General features: G+C 35.4%; 1 protein-coding gene across 4 annotated transcripts in view; it reads right to left on the bottom strand.

Moving 5' to 3' along the window:
• The window catches only part of LOC113066243 (catenin delta-2-like), a 291,904-nt gene that overhangs the window by 121,573 nt on the left and 147,314 nt on the right, over window positions 1–23,017 (bottom strand). For all 4 annotated transcript variants that reach the window (XM_026238062.1, XM_026238064.1, XM_026238063.1 and 1 more), the window contains 3 exons: window positions 9,782–9,816; window positions 8,930–9,046; window positions 2,406–2,599 (listed from right to left, as the gene is read on the bottom strand). In XM_026238062.1, coding sequence (XP_026093847.1) covers window positions 2,406–2,599; window positions 8,930–9,046; window positions 9,782–9,816 — 346 coding nt within the window. The remainder of the gene's footprint in view (window positions 1–2,405; window positions 2,600–8,929; window positions 9,047–9,781; window positions 9,817–23,017) is intronic.

The raw sequence follows: 23,017 nt of genomic DNA, 5'->3' as shown, positions 1-23,017 counted from the left end.
CCTGTAAATGGAAGTTATTGCATACACATGCACGACCTTATGTCACATTTCCTCACGGGATCACCACACCTTATGTCAATGGATGTTGCATCGGCTGTAATTCAGAAGGGCAGGCGTGCGCAGATAAACCAAGGCAAATTAAGATTGGCACAGTGCCAAGCATGTGAATAAACATGTCTTCCTTTAGATTCCTCATAATCACCATAACGATTGTGGGTGATTACAATGAAACATTGGTTCCACTGTTTCTCATTTACAGAAAGCATGAAACCTGATTATTCTTATTCAGAATAAATTAAGTTATTTTCAACTGGCAGTCAGTGCATTTTCCAGTGTATGTGTGTGTGTTGGGGCTTAGCTGAGCGTTTTCCCCTTTCATTGCATTGATATAAGGCAATAATATTCAAAGAGTCTAGAAAGTTGAATAAATATGAGGCAAAGGTCTTGAAGACGGAGAGAATGATTGTGCTGGAAAAGTGTATGACATTTAAAGCTTAAGCTAGCTCTGTTTGTCTATATGCTGTGTTCATAAACGATTATAAAAGATTATTCAGATTAACAATCCCCTTATCAAGAAGTTTTCACAAGTTGTTGAGTTGGCTACAGGCCGATTTCAGAAAATTGGACCACTTTTGTCATTGAGATAGGGACAAAGTACTGTCATTTACCTGAATTCACCTTAAAATCTTGGGTGATTATGATTTGGCCAGGTAGGGATTTGAATGTCAAAATTTTAGCACAACTAATAAAGTTAATAATGATTATACATCAATTTGAAAGATAAATTAAATAAACAACAATCATAAACATAAACTCTCTCTACTGCTTACTGATTTTTTTTACACTGTAAAATGAAAAAAAAAAAATGTAATAAAAAATTATAAACAATAAATAAATACATCAGATGTCCTTTGTCCTGCTGAAATGTAGACATAATCTAGTGGTTGTAAGCTCAAGCTTCACATGGGACAGCGTTTGTACAAAACAAAAGTCTTAATCGCCTCATTCTTGATATAGTCTTTAGTTCAGCATATATTGATTCTAGATATCCTGAAGCCCTGTTTGGAGATGGTTTACTATAAGGAACTAGAGAATAGATTGAAGAATGTAAAAAGGTCTACAAAAAGCCTTTCGGTTGTAACTTTAATCTTTATTTCCACCATTGTTCTGCTTCTCCTGATAAGATTTTAATGAATGAAACGGAAGAGATGGAAGAATCCTCTGAAGAAGAAAAAAAACAACATTCTCAAGATAGGATTGTAAAGATTTTAAAAAAGGTATTTAATAGCTCAATATCATGTTATACCAAGGTCTAATGCAATTATACTATCATTCCTCTATCTCTCCATCTCTCTCTCTCGCTCAGAGGGGGAACCACTTCCCGGCATAGAGAGCAGAGGAACACCTACTTGAAGAGACTGTTACTGGTTCCGGCTGTGGATAAATTATTTAGGGAACAAGTGGTGTTAAAAATATCTACATAAAAGCACCTAACTGATGCGTCACGTTATATAAACCCATCCTAGAGCAGACAAGCCCTCTTTAGATTACCTTCCACAGAATCAAGCCGACAGTCCGAATAAACACAGGACAGAAAGAAACACCATGCTGTTTCTGCTTTCAATATAAAGCAAGCACACTTGGAAGCCAGTAAAATGTGAAAGTGCATTCATTTAAAATGAGAATGTTTTTAAAGAATCTTTGCAGCGAGCCCCCCTCGACTCTCTCAGAAACAAGTCCGGAAGGGCGAGGACGCTGGGTATCTTTCATTAGAAGACAGAGGGCCTATGTGTTCATTAAAACTGTCAAAGGATGAGAGAGAAGAGAGCAGAAGGGAGGGTGAGCGAGCGAGAGAGGATCTGCCAATGTCAGCTTTATCGTGACCGACCGCTCGAGCTCTTCTTCTGCCATTTGCATGCATTAAATAAGTCAGTTCCTTAGCGAAAATGGAGGAAATGAAATATTTGTAGTCTGAACAGAAACCGTACCTTTTTACCAGAACATTTGTAGCTCGTAGCAGGTGCAAGAGACTTATTTTAAAGAAATGAAAGTTGGGAGAAACCACCCTGCAGGGTTTGGTGTAATTACGGTCTCATCAACAGGGCACAATTTAACTCTCTGGATAATGACAAAGTTTTTCGCGCACACGCTCGCTGCTCGATGCAATGCAGTACCGCTGGCGACTGCTAACAAATGATTTGGTCTTGCAGTTAATTGCTTTAATCAGGTCTCAAAATCACTTTTTAGGCAGCAGCCTGAAATATGATCCCAGCTGGAGCCCAGGATAGTACCAGTCCCCCCCGCCACCACCATAAAGTCTCTGATCAAGAGAGACTGAAAATACAAAACCTAAAGATGGATATATAATGATTTACGGAGAAAAAGAGGGAAGAAGCAGCAGTCACCTGGTTGTAGCTGTGCACGGCTCCTCCGGGCTGCCCGCTGGAGCGTGGAGGGGGCTGAGGCTTCTGAGATTGAAGTACGGACACACAGTCACTCAGGGCCAGGGTCTGGTTACTATGGTAGCTGGCGGAGTACTGGAGGGAGCCCTCTGGGTTCGAGCTGAGCTGCAGTGAGCTCTGAGAGAGCAGACTCGGTCCTGTGTGCAGAGCGCCAGAGCGAGAGAGAGAGAGAGAGAGAGAGCAATTTCAGCAAGGCAGCGATGCAGCCCTCAGCCTGGCAGAAATGGCATACATAATTTATTAGAAGGGGAGGAGTGAAATAGAGGAAAGAACGAGCAAGCGAAAGACAGCATGAGAGATGGGGATTAAAATGACAAGAGAAAACTCAAGGAGAGGAATGTGCAAGAAGAGAGAAACTGAGAAAAATGAAGTGTTTAAATGTTTGTGTGGGGGTGTCAGCAAACTGCTGAAGTGCAGGGAGAACTAGGTTTGGGCATGAGGACAATTGATCCAGAACAGTCCTCAAAACACTAGAACAATTGGTATTTTGATCCAAACTTCAACATTTTTATTAACAACTATAAAAACAAAAATGTGCAAACATCAATAGATAAATTGTTTAATAAGTTCGTGGTTATGGTCTTAACTAACAGGCACAGAATCCCCTTAAAAATGTGTCATCTTTGCTGATTTGTTTTTAATTTGATTTGATTTATTTGACCAAAAACAAAAAAAGTAGTGAAATACACACAATTCATCAAGGATGAAACAATAAAGTTAAAAACTTGTTTTTTCTGTGGTCCTTGATGTTCCGCATAAACTTCTGTTGACAGGTACACTGGCATTGCATCATAAATACAAAGTTTTAAGTAAAGTTTTTTACAAAAAAAAATAAAATAAAAAAATCCATCCAACACAAACAGAATATATACAAATTCATCAACAATTAAACCAACTTGAGCCAACTTTTAACTTTTTTAAACTAAAACACTTATTTTTTGGAATACTTTTAACATCCATGAAGATTTGAACGAATCATCCGAGCAGTAAGTGGCATGTGACTAATCAGAGACTAGTTAAGAGCCTCTCAACATTAGAACATGCCATCAACTGAAATTACACTTATATACTTACGGGGAAAAAATAAGGAAATAAAAACTGAGAAATTGCTAGTAAATCCCACAAACATTTATGAAGAAACAGCAAGTAACACTGGAATAAATGTGACATTTTTAAGTAGAAAAACTTATATAAATTATACACTCTACAATACATAAATCCCTCTACATAAATGTTAAAACAATGGCATAATAGATAGATGGATGGATAGATAAATCAGAATATTTTAAATATTTGTTTGTTTGTTTAAAATAATATTTTATTTTATTGCAGGAAAGCAGACTAAATTATTTTCTATTACAATATATGAAATAATTTACAGCAATATTTGTCGAATTTGATTACATTTATCAGAGTTATCAGTCATTTAATTTATCATTTATCGTTCACCAATTTTGGTTTAATTTTTTACTATTAAATTTTTTATTTTATTACAGGATTAGGAGCAATTTAATTAAGTTTATTTTATATATTATATTAAATGATACATTTTATTTAATATAATACTATAATTATTGATAATTTAAAAAAATAATTATACCATGTGTGTCCCTTGAATGTCGAGAATGTCCATTCCTGTCAGATTACACAGATAAACAGCAGTGACCCGACTGCGTGATTCTATCAACAATTCATAGTTTGTCAAGATGCTATCAACCCTCAATGACCTCAGCTTTCAGCAAGCTCATGTTTGGACTACCAGTCTCAATCAGAGATTAGCTGCTCCTGAAACATACAGTTAAAATATATATATATATATATTTTTCCAACGCATACAAAACACTGTGCCTTTAAAATCAGCTCAAGTAAAAACATCTCAGGTTTCTCAGGAGGAGGATGTTGTCTGCTCTCCTCGTTCTACACAATAATGTATGGCTCCAGTATCAGACAGATCCATCAAGCTGGTCTGGAGAGATAAGAAAATTGGTGCATTATTCGAGTCCATAATAGCCTGCTGCTCCCATTTATGTTCCCATTGATCTGAAAATCCCTGATCAGACTTGAGAAATGCAATGCAGCTTTAGTTAACCAAATGTAGGTTAAGAATGTTGAATTAACAAGAATTAATTGGCAAGCATTGATAACTAAATGACTAACAATCAGGCAATATATCCCTGTCACTCATGCTAATATACAAATGTGGCGTGTTCTCTCTTTTGTATGCATACTGTATGTATGTTTTTGTGCATGTTATATATTTTAGCCTCTTGGGAATCATTCTCTCATTTGAAGCAGTACGTCTAAAGGGGCTGCAGCTACAGCATCACAACAGTGACTCTAAATATAGCTCCTCACCTAGTGTATGACACTTACACAGCTCTTAAACATCTGACTTTCCCCCATCCTCACTCAAGCCTGCCCAAGAAATTCACAGTGCTCTCATTCAACTCCTTAAAACAGAGTGGTTGGATTTCGTTGGATATATATATATATATATATATATATATATATATATATATATATATATACATATATATATGCATTAAAACAATAGTCCACCCAAAAATGAAAATTGTCTTATTTACTCACCCTCATGTAGTTTTAAACCTGTATGACTTAGAATGTCAGAACAGTTTTGATTCCCATTGACTTGCATTGTATGAATAAAAAAAAATACAATAGAAGTCCATGTGAAACTATTTTTGGAACACTAAAATATCTTATTTTGTGTTTAATAGAAAAGAAAAGAAAAGAAATTCATACAGTTTTGGAACAACATAAGGAGGAGTAAATGAGTATGGAGCAAATAATACAGAAATACCCCTTTTATCCCTATTAACAAAATAAATAAAAAAAATATTAAAGAGAAAAACAACAACAACAACAACAACAAAACCTCCTCTTAATTTAATTATTTAATTATTGTGCCTTGTTTACTTCAATAATTAAGCAATGCTTAAATTAAGATGAATTTTAATTTTTTATTTAAGGCAATATGCCATTTGTTTAATAATTATACCAATGTTTAATTAATTTTTAAATAAAAGAGTGTGCCTAACAGCATGTTCACTGTGATACTGGATTCCACTGGTAAAACAATTATGATTTAGGAATGTGCATCATTTTTCTCCAAACTAAATTTTAGTTAACACAACAATAACATTATGAATTAGTATTTTATATAGTTATCTTGAAAATATGAGCAGCATAAGTACATAATAAACACTTTGCGTTTTGTTTAAAATGTCCGTAAAATAATCAATGGTTAACTGACTGGGAAATCTGTGCCTAGCAAGACCATCCTTAGCCAAATTCACCCCAAAATTTAATAACTGAATAAATAGATGCAGGGAAATTTGATTAATTACTGTTGTGTCATTCGCCATGGTGTCAAGAAGGTGCTTGACAGCATTTCAGGTAATTCCAGACTGTTAAATTAACCAATGGATGGAATAAAACTTATAGAAAATAGAAATATATAATCCCATCACAGAAGAGCATGGACTGTTCTATAAGAGATAACCAGAGGCAGTACCTCTCATTTTTTGCTATCTATATAATGAAATATTTCATGAGGGATCTATTTTGTTTATGTTCTTTTACAAAACTCACAAGAGTGGAATCATTGTGCTGCTTTGACTCAGTATACGAGAAAAAGGGCGACATGGATATATAATATAATCATATGGAAAGAAATAAAAGGCTGACATTACACATAGCAGACACTGAGACACCGATGCCTTCAAGACATCAATCTTTTTCTTATTCCTGTATGCTTAGATCACTAATGCATTCTGAACAAGTCAGGGACAAGCTCCATTCAAAGAATAAAGCCTTTGGATCACAGAGGCCAATGTCTGTTGGCTATCAGATAATATACGGAAAAGCGTGTCCACATCAGACACCTCCGCAGCGCTCCAGCTACGTTATCTCGACTCACCTCGCTATCAGATCAATTATTGAAAGCCACTCTGTCCTTAGCGGAATGTTAGAGGCTCACCGTAATTTCAGCCCGTTATAGTAAACATACTTAGTTTCAATACATAATTCATGGACTGTTATGTTCAGCTGTGGTATTCTAACGCCTGAAGCCCGGAGAATGTTGTGGAAGGGATGTCTATTTGGCAAAGGTGTTATCTGTTTGGATTATTTCAATTTAAAGATGGAATTGGACTGCAAAAACCTGTGGCACTTTTCTCTTCTCACCGACCTTAACAGAAAGCGCAAAGTCAATAACTTATTTAAAAGGAACTTTGACCTCTGAAAAAAAGATCAATGACATTCAACTTTCTGGGAGGAGATTAAGACGGTAAAGTAACGTATCCTTTCATAAAACAGCTTAAGCCTATGTGTTGTTAATCTCTGCCAAAAAAAAAAAAAAAAAGGTGAAATGCGGGAAGGGGTGGTAAAGTTACAATTTATCACAGAAAAAAACAAGTTGACATTCAGAGATTTATGAATTCTAGTTAATTTTGCACAGGTAACATACATCATCATCATCTACTGTATAATCTTATTTAAAAAAAAAAAAAAAAAAAATACGGACTGTGGAATTTTTTCTTTTTTTTTTAATAAAAACATGTACATAAACATTGTAAATAAAACATACCATTTCAGACTTGATTTCAAAATGTCTTGTAATGTGTTACTTGCTGTTTCTTTGTAATTATTTGTAAAATTTACAAACAATTTCTGAGTGAAAGTTGTTTGAGAAGTAAATCATACACTGTACAAAATGATTGCTGCAATTAATTATAACAACTTAAAATTCATTATTAGAATAAAGTAATAATGTTTTGTGTCAAGTTGTTTAAGTTCAACTTAAAATTATACATTTAGTTAACTTTGGTTTAATTAACTATTAATTATTTAATTTAATTTAATTATGTTATCTCAACAATTTTGAAGTTGTTATAACTAATTGCAGTAGCATTTTTTTACAGTGTTCTACATTATTATTATTATTATTATTATTATTCAAGCTTGGGGAAAAAACTACATTTGAATTTCAAAGTTTTTTTTTTTTTTTTTTTTTAAATTACATTTTTGTACTAAAACCTGGAAAATTGCCACAAGCTACATTTTACTGACAGGGAAAGAAAAACATGAAAAAGAATTCACTGAAAAACTTCTTTCATCATTTACTCACTCTGACTATTTACAGTACATTCATTTTTTTCCCCAAAAGGATATATTTTTAATAATGGTGGGGTCCAAACAATGCTGGATTTCCAGTGTTTAAATATATTCTAAAGTGTTCGGCAAAATAAATTAAGTCAAACAAGTTCAGAATGAGGGTGAATAGTTGTCAGACTTTCCATCTCTTTATTGGGTTTTATTTGCATATAATGGAGAGTTATTTGCCCACAACAGACCACAATTCTAAGTATATTTATAACAACAGACTTCTGTTTGTTCTGGCACACACCTTCCAGTTCTGCTGTCTTAATTTAACATGGCATGCAGCCAGATGTAGTTTCACAAAAATGACAAAAATAAATTTTATTACCATCCCTAAATAAAATGCTTTGGGTGCAATGCTCAGCATAACAGGCAGCTTAATTATCAGAACTGACATAATAAAAGCAACGTACATAACATTAATCTTGACAGATGTTCTCAGTTATGTTCAAACTGCAGATACAAAGTGAGACAAACGGTTGCCTTTTACAATTATAGATGTGAAAAAAGGCTGTTTCCTGACTTTCAATGTGTCAAGAAGATATTGTTAAAATTGCTGCACATTATTCAGCTACCTAGTATTCAGTACTTAAATGTATGAACTGATTATTACATGATATATTATATTATATTTTGCATGTTAGCATGTTTTTGCATCAGTACATTAGATTGCTCAATAAGCATGTGAAAAGCTTCCAAAATTTATTTATGCAGAAAAAAATATTACTCCGTTCACAATTTTCAAGCTTTAATAAGCCACACACATTATGTCTGACAACATATTTGAAATATATGTTGCACCTTGTAAGAGGAAAGAACAAAGACATTTTTTTCAAACATAATTAGAACAACTGTGCCATTTTTGAGATTAGAAATGTTGTGCAATTGTGTACAGAGTCAACATTCTCCTTTTTTGTTTGCCTAAAGGCTTCGTCTGGAAAAACTTTCATGTTATTGCAATAACTAGCATTAAATTCCTTGATGCACCAGTTACCATATACACTGTCAGTGTTACAGCTGCTGTTTAGGAACCCGCCCACTGAACACACACACCTCCTTTTTCAAAAAATGTCCTTTTGAGTGAACGTAAACATCAAAAGAGTGACTCTCAGACAGAACGTCAAGTTTAAATCAATGGTGAAAATATTTTCGCTAATTGGTAGGATTAGGATTTTGTTTCTTTAACGGACAAAACACTTACATAAAGCAAACCCAGGAGGTACTACTACTACTACACACACACACACACAAAACCATGAATAAGCAATTGTGATGGATATACTCACTATCAGCTGTGGTGTATTCTTGATGATCCAAGATCCCAGACTCCTGTAGGGAGCGGATACATGAGTCCACCAGTTCCAGACCTGTGTTTAGTTCCTCCTCAATATCTTTCTGTCCATCTGGAATAAACAGGGAGGAGGTCAATCACTTGTACACTACAAACACTTCCTGAAGCCTCATTCGTCAGACTTGGGCTCTGACCTCTTGACCTTTTCCCATCACTTGCTCACTAAGCATCCAAACAGGCTGAGATTGAACTTAATTGGCTGTTAGGATGACGCTGTTAATCGGCGTGCTGCTTGCTCTGTGTCAGAACTGAATGCTAAATCTTCCCAGGTCAGTGTGGTGTACGTTGCCAAGGGATAAAGGGTTACACATGCTCCCCGAGACATAAGATTAACCTCTCAACTGGAGTAGCACCCATACGGCCAGAGAGCAGGATGCTAAGCTGGGATTCATCACTCTTTAGACACATGAGAGTGAATCAGCCTCGCTTTTTTTGGGTTAAACACGATTAAAGCAAGCACACTAGAGCTGCAACAGCGAATCAAATAAATAAACTGATAAAATTTGGAAATGAAAATAGTCAACAATTAATTTTTAAATGAATCATAATTAATAATATATACTATAAATGCTGTTTAAAAAACTGTATAATGCAATGTATATATTTTAAAATGTTTGAATTCTTCTATCCAGACCAATAATGTGTGTAAAACACATTTTTATGTGAAAAGTCATAAAGATAATGCAAATATCCTACATGCTGCAGCCCTACTAATTCAGTGTAGTTATGAAATCTACATTAAAAAAAAGGAAAAGTTCAAGAATCATTACAAAATTATGACATTTACCTTGGGTGTTCCAGCGATACTGCTCATCTCCTGAACTGCAAATAAGAAAAATAAGTTGGAGTCACTCTTACAATCATATTTCACACGCTATGCATGTAATGAATACTGTACATAGCAGTAAATCCTGCTGAAACAAATACTAATACATCCTTCATTCATTTAACACATTCAATTATTATTTTGTCTTTTTAGTTTAAACAGATATTAAGCTGCAAGTGCACGGTCTGTTAGAAAGACTCTAATGCAACATCATTCATTCATATTAATAGATCTGGCCAATCAGTGCTTGACACCTGGAGTATATAAGCACTGAATTTTCTTTCATTTTGCAGTCGATGACACTGACTTTCCCCTCCATCTTCCCCACCACCACCAAGTTGGCCCTGTCTATACCCACCTTCATTTTCAGGCAGGATCCACCGAATCTGCATCCCCATGATTAGGATTAAAGAAGGAGCCTATGCTAAATAACTTTTCTATACAACTATTATCATTGTAACTCACTACCATCTGTTAATATTTTACTGAATAAATAAATCCCATGCGAATGTTCATCTTCCCTCTGAGTCTTTCTGATTAGATCTACTTGCTTTGTGTTTTAGTCTCATCTACTCTCTTCACAGCATGAACTAGGCCAGAAATAATTTATAATGTTGCATTTCTAACGCTTGCTAATTTTATTTTCATGTTGTTCAAGATGTTAACATTTAGAAACTGGTCTTGTGACATTAAGAGTTTGTTCCCATATTAAAATAATCTTTCAGATATGTTGATGTCTGTGTGTGGCATTTTAAGGTATTTTTTATTTTTTTTTGCCTCATGAGTATTCATGTGATATTATTAATACATTTGAACACCTCAATCCCCATGACATTTTCTCATAGAAAACAAGCCATATACTGTACAAACATGCAAATAAAGGGAACAATTTGCATAGACTCAAAAGCCATTCAAACAATTACTTTCATTTCTAAGTTCACTTTTACAGGGTAAATACTGTGTGATGCATAGTTTTAATGCTTTTCCCTCTGCCTGATATAGTAGAATTGAGATGTAAGAGTATAATTGCGAAGCCCCAACATCTCTCGTCTCATAACAACCCAACATCGCTGGCAGGAAAAATACAGCAGACTGGGGTGAACTGAGGGTGCCACTTCACACAAATGCAGATGTATTTTCCTGCTCTCCCAGATCTCAGATCAAAGGTTAACCGGGATACCGCTTCCCACCCTTTAGACCATCATTATTATAAAGATTTCCTATTTATACTTAGAAAGAATACAAATGACTTCGTACAGGCACATGGTGGGAATGAGACTGGTGCAGAATATTGGATTTCCTGGACTGTGATCGATGCTGCCGGTGCCTGGCTGGGCCAGAGGTTGAGGGAAAAAAAGAGAGAAAGAGAGAGAATAGGGATGGGGTTGGCTAAAATCAGCTCTGCTGTGGTTGACTGCCCATCTACTGTATAGACGCCTTCAGGCATAGCATGCTGTGACCCATGATCCTCTGCTGTGGCAGCCTGACAAACTGTTAGAGGGCTTCCTGCATCAAAAAAAGTCTATTTATCAGCAGTAGATCGTTGCACTAGGCGTCATGGAAAAACCTCTGTGTGTTTACCAGCAAAACGTCCTACCCCTACGGAAAACTCTTTTGCTGCCCACTGCTGTCCCCCATCATCAGACAATCATTGTCTGATGATGGGGGACTGCATGGGAGTCATGCAGTTATCCTGCGGCTGCATCGAACAGCAGGCATTGGGAATATTTACCTAAAAAAGTGGAAACGACTGGGTTGACATTGGAGTGATGGGAGATATTTACAGCAAGTGTCCTTGTTCAAGGACCAAGAGGGTCGAGCTATAAACTATAAACAGGAAGACGACGTCTGGGTCATTTCTGAATCTGAATGCAGAAGAACCTGCATGGTCACAGAAGGCGACGTAGCAGGATTATCCCATTTGATTATGCATGAGATCATTTATTTTTTGCTGGGAAATACAAAAAAGGATACACTGAGGCGATGAAGAAGAACTTTTTATGTTTGCAGTGAATCTAGGAGCAAATAAATAAAAGATCACATGGAGTGAAGTGAGGGAACTCAGAGTTGTTTTTGTTGTTCTCTAATTTTCATAATAGAAAAACAGCAAACAACAAATTTTCATGATGTTCCGTTCTGTTAACTGTTCTGTTAATTGTTCATTTTATATGATACTGTACTAAAATATTCTTCATAGTGATGCCACTGATATTTAAAGTAATTAATTGTTTTCATGCAGTGGCCAGTAATTGATTAAAGGGGACATTGGATGCAAAATTCACTTTTACATGGTTTTGCATAAACAGGTGCTGGTCATATACTGTAATTAGAATATCATCAAAAAGTTGATTTATGTCACTAAGTCCATTCAAAAAGCGAAACTTGTATATTATATTAATTCATTACACACAGACTGATATATTTCAAATGTTTATTTCTTTAAATTTTGATGATTATAATGATTATAATCCCAAATTCAGTATCTCTAATTTGAATATTACTTAAGACCAATACAAAGAAAAGATTTTTAGAAATCTTGGCCAACTGAAAAGTATGAAAATTAAAGGTATGAGCATGTACAGCACTCAATACTTAGTTGGGGCTCCTTTTTCCTGAATTACTGCAGCAATGCGGCGTGGCATGGAGTCGATCAGTCTGTGGCACTGCTCAGGTGTTATGAGAGCCCAGGTTGCTTTGATATTGGCCTCCAGCTCTTCTGCATTGTTGGATCTGGTATGTTGCATCTTCCTCTTCACAATACCCCATAGATTTTCTATGGGGTTAAGGTCAGGCGAGTTTGCTGGCCAATTAAGAACATGGATACCATGGTCCTTAAACCATGTACTGGTAGCTTTGGCACTGTGTGCAGGGGTCAAGTCCTGTTGGAAAATTAAATCTGCATCTCCATAAATTTGGTCAGCAGCAGGAAGCTAGCCTGACTACGTCAGACTTCCTACTTCCACTCAATTTCATTTCGCTTCTGTACTCAGTCTGATACAGCGTCAGAGCTTTCTGTTTGCCACCGGTCTGAAAACAGCTGGGCCAATCAACGAGCAGAGGGCGGGCTGAGAGCCGTGACGTAGATGCTAAGCACCGAGTTTTAAATTGTAGGTTAGAAAAATCGAAAACCGAAACGACCGCGGAAATGGGAAACGAGACACGGGATGCAATTCGCTCTGTTATGGAGAACATTCAACTCTTTTTCAAACTGAAGCCAGAACAAGAAGAGTGTTTAACAACAGGTTTACAGTGGAAATTCAATCACAGATTTGAGTTCGATGCATGATGTCTGTGCTTCGATGCGGCTGTACAGGCGCATAACATACGTTATAACTAAACGTATCTGATTGGCTTACGGGTAACCAATGATTTTAAACTTCAGACAAGCGCCCACTAGCGAGAGAGAAAACTCTTCTCTATTATGCCATTCCAGACTCTGTCTACGAAGCAAAGTGAAGTAGCAGAGTCTGGTATTACCAGGCTAGCAGGAAGCATGAAGTGCTCTAAAACTTCCTGGTATACGGCTGCGTTGACCTTGGACCTCAGAAAACACAGTGGACCAACACCAGCAGATGACATGGCAACCCAAACCAACACTGACTGTGTAAACTTTACACTGGACCTCAAGCGACGTGGATTGTGTGCCTCTCCTCTCTTCCTCCAGACTCTGGGACCCTGATTTCCAAAGGAAATGCAAAATTTACTTTCATCAGAGCACATAACTTTGGACTACTCAGCTTCAGTTCAGTCCTTTTTGAAGCGAGACGCTTCTGATGCTGTCTGTTGTTCAAGAGTGGCTTGACACAAGGAATGCGACAGCTGAAACCCATGTCTTTCATACGTCTGTGCGTAGTGGTTCTTGAAGCACTGACTCCAGCTGCAGTCCACTCTTTGTGAATCTCCACCACATTTTTGAATGGATTTTGTTTCACAGTCTTCTCCAGGGTGCGGTTATCCCTATTGCTTGTACACTTTTTTTCTACCACATCTTTTCCTTCCCTTCGCCTCTCTATTAATGTGCTTGGACAGAGAGTTCTGTGAACAGCCAGCCTCTTTTGCAATGACCTTTTTATGTTTTGCCCTCCTTGTGCAAGGTGTCAGTGGTCATCTTTTGAACAACTGTCAAGTCGGCAGTTCCCCATGATTGTGTAGCCTACAGAACTAGACTGAGAGACCATTTAAAGCCTTTGCAGGTGTTTTGAGTTAATTAGCTGATTAGAGTGTGGCACCAGGAGTCTTCAATATTGAATCTTTTCACAATATTCAAATTATCTGAGATACTGAATTTGGGATTTTACTTAGTTGTCTGTTATAATCATCAAAATAAAAAAAATGAACATTTGAAATATATCAGTCTGTGTGTAATGAATGAATATTAATTAATATTAAATATTAAATAATTAAATATATTAATTAAAATGTAAAATAAAAACATAAACAATAATCAAGTCTAAATAATCAAGACATTTTAATTTTCTGAGCAATATGATGTCATATGGCTCAAGCCCCATCCTCGGCAGCTGACAGACTGTCCCGTATTAGCATATTTCTACCCTCAACCCGTTGCTGTCTTCCATTTTCTCTGCGCTCGAGCAGCTGTAGTGACAACAATGTCTTGTAAGCAATGCAGGTGTTTTGTAGTTGGATGTAAAAGTGAACATCTTCATTTTCTCCTGACATCAGAGACACTGAGGACGCAGTGGATTCATTTTGTTTTGTTTTGGCATTTTTGCCACTGAATACACCTAAATTAGTTTATGTCTGCAGAAACCATTTTACTCTAGGCAGACTTCAAGGCAAGAAGTTCAAACTCAAGGATGCATCAGAATCCAATCTTCGTTATCCAGCTGCACCTCCAGACTTTATATTTTTTAGGATATTTTGCAAATCTCCTTTCCTCTTCCATGGTAGAGAGGTGTGGCGTGAGCAGAGCTCATTAGCATTTAAAGAGACTCACAACTGCATTCTCGGAAAACACGGGGTTTGTGAACAGGCATCTAGTTGACTGTCATGTCATAAAGTGTGAGAGAGAACTGCCCCAGTGCACAAATGTGTGTTTATCAAGTGTTCTGTGTTTTCATGTGTGATTTCAGTAACTTACAGTGACGGAGAAATGAGCCATGTGTCATCTGAAAATTTTTAGATCCAGTCTTCACCGGAGCCGCTCCAGTCAGTTTTATGTTCTGCGCGCGTCTCAGATACTCCACACTCCACCCAAATATAAAAGCCGCTGTCGGTTAATCAAGATATGATGGATGAACTTGCAGCTTGAGTGAACTCTTGTCGTGTCAGAAAGTAAGACGATTTTAAGTTTTATGGACATCACTATATTTGATATTACTTTGGTCACTATTGATATGGTAACTGGTAAGGCTTGACTCCAGTTGCATGTTCATACAAACAGTATTCGAGAAGCTACTGTAAGTTGCTGCGTGAATGGGACATTTCAACACTCACAAAAACTGACAGTGTGGATGTAGCCTCAGTGAGAATAGCCATCTTCAAGAAACAACTAAAAACACATCTGTTCCATCTTTATTTGACCCTCTAACTCAAGCACTTTCTATTCTATTTTAATTCTACTTTATCTATTTATCTTCATTTTCATGAAAAAACACTAGCTTGAACGTAGCCTATGTGAACCCCATGAGGACATGGGAAACATTTCCTCTTATGAACTTACCCTTGAGACCAAGCATCTCAAAAATGAAGGATGGGAGAAAGTTCTCAGCTGACAAAATGATTTCTTTTTCAGCTGCTTGTTTATACAGATTTTTCACTTTAAATAATACATGAATCTGGCATCTGAATAATGAAAATGTTGACCTGTTTGAATGGCAAATGGTTCTAATAATCAAAAGCTACTTATATAATCGTGTGCACAAGGAACGAATGAACCCGTGTGAATGCATCTAAAATGAAATGGTGGTGTAATTCAGTAGAAATGTTTCTCTTTTGTCCTGTTGCTTTGTCAACATTTGAGAGAAAATTATGTCAAAGCATAAACCCTGTGCGACAATTTAGATCATTTCTCTTCAGAAAGTCGTTACCCTCTCTTAGAGCCAATCAAATGCAAGGACCGGCGTCAACTGTTGTGTAATGATGATTATTTTACAGCAGGCCAATATTTGAAATAGCCTGTCTCTCAAACACACTTCATCACACCAACAAATCACTTCCACTCCTTATGGCTTGCAGTTTCATTTCCAAGAGGCTTTAACACACAACGAACTCCGTGGCCTAGCAGATTTCAGTTCGAGATGCTGTCACACACCTTCTGTTCAGATGGATGCGGCGGAGCCAGACGCCAGAGAGCAAGGCAGCCAGAACCACCAGCATGATTGAGGAGCCTGCAGACCTGTGACAAAGCTTTTAATTGCAACCTGTTGGCAAGTGCAGACTAGGAACATGGCCAGAGACTAATGCATGCTGGGTTGCATGCAAGGTTGAAAACGAGGTAATGGGTGCATTATTATATTATATAAATTAAGGCTACATGTTTTTTTGGTGGAAAAAATCATATTGCAATTAGTTTGCTAAATATTGCTAAATTTGCTAAAAGACAAAAAAAGACCAAAAAAAAAAAAAAAAAAAATCTAAAACTAGCAAGTGTTTTAGTTAGTTTTATTACTGATAAGATAATAATATTACAGATAAAAAAACAACAACAACAACAATAATAAGATACTATTATTTAATATAATACATTTATATTTTAATATTATTTATATTTGAAAAGTTTATTATTAAGACTATCAATATTATTATTAATAATAGTACTGATGCAATGCATATAATATTAAATATATTATTATAGGGAATACATGGTCAAATTACTATATTATTATATTAATATAATAATTATATTTGTTATTATTTAATATTATGCTTTATTGAATATTATATACACTTTCTTATCAATAGCAATAATACAAATATATACATAAATGTATAAATTAATAATGCATTTAAAATGTTTATAATTATTAACAATAATCCTAAGATTACAAATATTATTAAAATAAATACAATCAATAATATTGTATTTGAAATATGTATTATTTTTATTATGATTTTGTTATCATGATCATTCTTTTATTATTAATATATATTTCCAATTTTATATTACAATAATGATATATATTTATATTATTATATACAGTTTTATATACAGTTTATTTTTATTTATTTATTGAAGTTTAATGAATCGCACTAGGCCATCTTACAAATCCGATATTATTTTGTTCATTTGTGCAGCACCAGTACATATGAAGGCTGTTTGTGCCATTCTTTCTCCGTAAATACTTGACACCATAAAAGCAGTCATGCCTGACGCACTAAACCATCTGTGGTGTCGCTCTGCCTTGATCCCCTTGACTGACCGTGATGAGTGTTGCTGTGTGTGTGTCTGTCAGTCCTCGGATCACAGCAGGCCACGGTCCATCAAGACTCCACACAGAATTAGAGGAGATGGATCGGTACACCTTCTACACCCTTCTTTACAGCTGCTCTATTTCGAAATCCCTAGTTACATCACAGATTTAGCTTGGATAACTATCTGTTACACAGGCCTCCAAGCAAAATTGTCCTTCAGTAAAACATACATTACCCTTCCAAATCTAATAAAGCAGCTGTAGTCAGAATAAAAGATGAGACACAATTAACGCTGGCCAAATATAATCGTATCAACTGCATTAATACGGCACAGCTAAATCAATAACAATTATCGCAAGACTGCGCATCCATACGTTACACATACACTAGACAGAACTAAATGCAATATTAACCTCATTACCATAACATCCATAGTGTAAACGCTGGCATCCATCGCCGATGGGTCCTAACAAGAAAGAAATGTCTTTACTCAGCCAAAACCCAATGACTCTCTGCTTGCCAACGTTGGGAGTCTTGGATAACTCATTCTGAGGCCTTGAATAAGATACAAACCCTCTCATTCAAGTCTGAATGAGAATTAGATTCAGTGGACTCGCTCCAGAATGCTCGATTAGAGTGAGGCCTTTAACTCAGAGACTGTAATTGCCTTCTGTTGCCAGTTTAATTGAGGGGGGCACTTCTTTTTAATAGGAACCGCTGCGTTCCCATGGTCTAAATACCCATAACTGTACTCTGAGTAAACGTTGTTATGAGGACATTATTAGCAATAATGTTAGTGTTACACTGAAAATATTTGGAGTAGAAAAAGATTTTCACTCAGAAACTGCAAGTTCATTTCACAAATAATTACAAAGAATCAACAAGTAATAATGAATTAAATGTGAACATTTGAAATAATGTTAAAGATTGAAATGGTATTTTCTTGTCAAATGTTAAAAGTTTATATTACAATTCTGAAAAAAAGAATTGCAAGAGAAAATTCCGAATTGTGAAAGATAAAGTCACAATAACCATTAAAAATATATATTTTTACAATTATCCCAAAACGGTCAAATAACAATCATTAGCTTGTCAGGAAAGAGACTAAATAATCAAGGTTTTAATTGTTAGATATATCAAATGCCATCTGCTTAGGTGGACTCGCAGCATTTCTGCAGTGTTCCCTCGATCAATTCCTATAAAAAGCATCAACATTAAAATAAAAAAAAAGAGACAGAACACTACAACCACACCAAACAAAAGTTATTGTTACCAATACTCAACCAGCAGTTTTTTTTTCTTTATGAAACGGGATGCAAGTTTAATCAATGACTTGCACAGATGGAAAAGAAAACTTCAAACGTTTAAAAGAGAATCTAAGTATTCAACGGATGGTGAAGTCGGAAAATACATGAACCTGAAACCCTACGGATAACCCAGATCTGTCATGTGTCACACTGGGGAGGCAGCAGGCTAAAGCAAAAATGACAAGTCTGAAACATCTGGCCCCTTCACAAGCAACTAAAATCATCCTGCCATAGTGCACTTTGTATCTTTAAAAGCATCTATATCAGAGTCATTGGTCAGTAGCTGGAGAACAATGTTGCCAAACCATGGTGATGTGCTGGACATATTTCATCAAGCCAGAGAACTCACTGGGAAGTCAGAATATGTGAACAACACATTCAGTATTTAGGGATTTCACATTGATTGTCATTGTTTACAGCAGCCAACTAATGACTGAAGTTCATCACAGTAGATAAATCCTGACTTAAGGCTCTAACCTAGCTGTTGATGTGACCAAATACGAGTCTATTATCAAATACGCAAAGATACTCATCCGCAGAACTTAAAAGTAGTCAACAGCCAAACAATTTTTCACTCTGTACAGTGTGAAGAGGGTGATGCTGGAACGATGCAGATGAGAAGTATTTATGGAGAGGAAGGAAAACCATGCTTGGCTGCTTTGCTGCCGTCTTGCATCCCGAGATGAAAAATTACGTTTTAATTTTAGGACTCCATCAAAATGGAGCACAAACAGCTAACAGGCAGTCTATTTGTGTACCCTTCAGGGATGCTCTGTGTCTGCAGACTCACATCCAACACACGCACAGTCCTACAGAAGCCATTATGGCACTGATGAGAAGATATTCTTTTCTGCCACTAACACAGATGGCACACACACATACACTCACACAACCGGCTCATGTTTTTCTCCACCTATACGGCATGTTTCAAAAGAATATGGTAACCTCAAACTTCACATCCTGTTGCTAGCGGTCACGCGTGCCCACATCAGCGGAGGATCATTTATCTCTGTTTAGTAACTAATTAGTGTAACCAGACATCTGCAAATTAGTGTCCTGTCCCTTGCTGAAGCTGTCCACTGAAATGGCCAGTGTTTACTTCACTAAATAATATTTAATAGGACAGAACATGCTACATGCTGTTAGAAAAGGCAGTATGATTAGAACTCATCAGTTTCGGTTATTCTTTAGTTTACTGATTCATGCAACAATTTCTAACTTGACACGTTATTATCAATACAGTTTACAAATTACAATGTGAACATTTTATTATTTGCCATTGATATATTTTTTTAATGTAGTTTCTTAAAATTATCTTCAAAATGATCAAATAAACTAGATAGTATTTTTATTAAATTATTAGATCACATTTCTAATTTGTTTAATTTGTAATTTAATATTTATATTAAATTATCAGATATGTATATTTTATATGTTTACTTTACTTGGTTTATGTTTCCTTACCAATTATTTGTAAAAAGTAATTGGGAACACTTTGCAATAAGATTTCATTAGTTAATGTATTCACTAACATGAACAAACAATGAATACATTATAATATTTATACATTTTTGTTCATGTTAGTTTATGAAAGCACAGTTGTTCATTGTTAGTTCATGTTAATTCACAGTGCATTAAACATGTTAACAAGCACAACTTTTGATTTTAATAGTGCTACAGTAAATGTCGAAATTAACATTAAATAAGTATTGTTCATTCTTAGTTCGTGTTAACTAATGAACCTTATAGTAAAGTGTTACCAAGTTAATATATTGAAAAAAAAAAGTTTATAAAAGTCAAATGTAATGTAAATTTAAACGATGAACGATGCATGCTTAAACTACTGTTCTTAATTTTACAGCAACTTTACTGTGATAAATACAGCAACTACTGGATAATTGTACGTTAATTTTAATTTGACAAAAAAAACTGTTTACCGTGGACTATTTTTCATCAAAGAACTACATTTATGATGGTCAAATTACACAAAACTGGAACTGCCTTAATTTTATTCTTAAATAATAACAATGAACAATTCAATGATATATTAACCAATGAACTTGAAATCTCAAGTTGAAAATTACATTACTTACATTACAGTCTCTCTATTTTTGGAAAACTCAATCTCAGGTCACAGAGAGATAGAGAAGAAAAAAAAGAGATAGAGAAAGGTGAACTGGAGTCCCAAGGCGGTTGTCAGAGTATATGTGAGAGTCTGAAGTTTATTTTTTTGCAAAAGAGCCCGATGCCTCACTAATGGTGACAGGGTTATGAGACATGGCAGCCCGTAGCATGAAGATACAGTATGCATAAACTTCAGAAAGTCGAATACACAAGCACTGCTGAGGTTTCGGAAAGGCAGCAGGGGTGGTTTGGAGGTGGGGATCGGAGGAATAGATCTTATTGTTATACACCAGCTGCAGAAACATTCGCTGTAATGGATCCCCAAAGATTCACTGAAAAAAATACTCCACTGAAAAAAAAAATTATGTTGTGGTGCTGTAAAATATATTAAACTAACCATCATGACTTACTTGTAATATAAAAATTTCTAAGTAAAATGCACACATTTAATTCATGTAATTAATGAACTGCGTGTGGTCACAAGTGAGTGATATTTCAGCAAAAATGCTTTCAATAGTTTAGAGATTCACAAACACAGTTTTTTTTAATTAAAACTTGAGCACAATTGGAAATAACTGAAAATGACTTAACACTGTACCTGTTAGCTAGTTAACATAACTAACATTAGTTTCTGTTATTTCAAACACTTGACTGACGTAACAGAGTGAGTTTAGGGCAAGAACATTGTAGTAATCTCGTACATTTTTGTGTTTTGTCACTATGCCAACCTTAAAGCACCTGTTGCCACCAGCAATTATGTTTTATAGGACTATTTTTGTGTGAACCGAATGTGGTTAGTAAAAGTCTTCTAATGCTTCTTTATGATGGTAATCAACTTAGCTCTGTCACGTTAAAACCTCATCTTGTTCTGTTTGCCAAGTTGTTGTTTTGTTCTCTATATTTCACATACTGTAAATATACCTTTTCATATACTGTAGCTCCTGGGGTCGAAATTGTGTGGTGCAGCAAATGCAGTTCATGCTGGTAATGGAAACCTATTTGTATTACAGAACAGCAGACACTTGAAGTAGCATTTGGTCATACTTTATTTTTTATATTTTCAATAGACCAAATATTACCAGTGAAGGTCTGCATGTTTTGTTGATGCACTTCTCAACCTTTTAGTAAGTCATGTGAATTTGACCGATTCAATTTTATTAATGTTGGAAAAAATAAACTGTTTCATTGTATTTTAGTTGTGTGATTTGTGATAAAGGTATAGACCAGAGGTTCTCAACTCTGGCGCTCGAGGTCCATGTTCCTGCAGAGTTTAGTACTAACCTTGATCAAACTCACCACCTGTAACTCTCTTGTAATCCTCAAGACCTTGATGAGCTTGTTCAGATGTGTTTAATTAGAGTTAGAGCTAAACTCTGCGGGAAAGATGAGTTGAGAACCCCTGGTATAGACAAAACAAATATAGTTTATGTGGTTATATTAATCAAAAAGAAATTTGAAATATTTACTTAATCATAGAGCGTTAATATATATTCATATAACTAAGTAAATGGGAAATCCTGGACAAAAAATATATCATAAAATCTACTTATTTACTTTAGTAAATAGTAAGATTTACTTAATATTTTGTTAAATGCTAGGCTCACGTCTATAAAATTACAAAAAAACTTTAAAGACTTATAAACACAATTATTTTTATTAATTATAGTGAATTAATATTTACTTAATTACAGTGAAATTATATTTCATTTCTTCATGAATGTTAAGTTTTGTACGTAGATTTTAATAATAGCAAGTAAGTTGTAATTAATATTAGAGCAGTAAAATTTACTTAAAATGTGCAAATTTTTGCGAGGGTTTTTTCAAGTAAATCTTATAAGTGATTAACTACAATCTTACAATTACCTACACTGTCGCTGTGGGAAGTGTAAAAACAACTCAGAATTGTATGTCTGGGACCAGAAATGAATGCAAAGCAACCCACTTAACACTGGACGTTGGATAGACGTGCAGATCATATCTATATTAGGTCCGTCAGTCCATGACCATTTCTAAACATCTATTCAACGTCTTACCATGACCCAACTTGGACATCATCATGACGTTCAACATTTGATCTTTGAACTGGGTAATTTTTTTGTACGTAATTTGGACCGAATTTGGACGTCCAAAAAAGACGTCACTCCGACGGCACATTGCGCAGTGGGAAGACAGAAACAAGAGTAAAAATGGTTTGATGAATGAATGAAAGCTACTGGCCACTTAGCTGAAAAGCCATCAATACATTTGAACAAAAAACAAATGAAAAACAATAACAGTAAAATAATCTCTGAGCAGGCAGGCAGGCAGACAGACAGACAGGCAGCTATTTTTTAAACAACTATTTTTATTGTATTTTATTTAATACCACTCTTAAGATACTGAACTTGGACTG

The sequence above is a fragment of the Carassius auratus genome, chromosome 49 (assembly GCF_003368295.1).
Source record: "Carassius auratus strain Wakin chromosome 49, ASM336829v1, whole genome shotgun sequence".
NCBI classification, from domain to species: domain Eukaryota; kingdom Metazoa; phylum Chordata; class Actinopteri; order Cypriniformes; family Cyprinidae; genus Carassius; species Carassius auratus.
The sequence above is the reverse complement of the archived record's forward strand: the minus strand, read 5'-3'. Positions and strand labels throughout refer to the sequence as shown.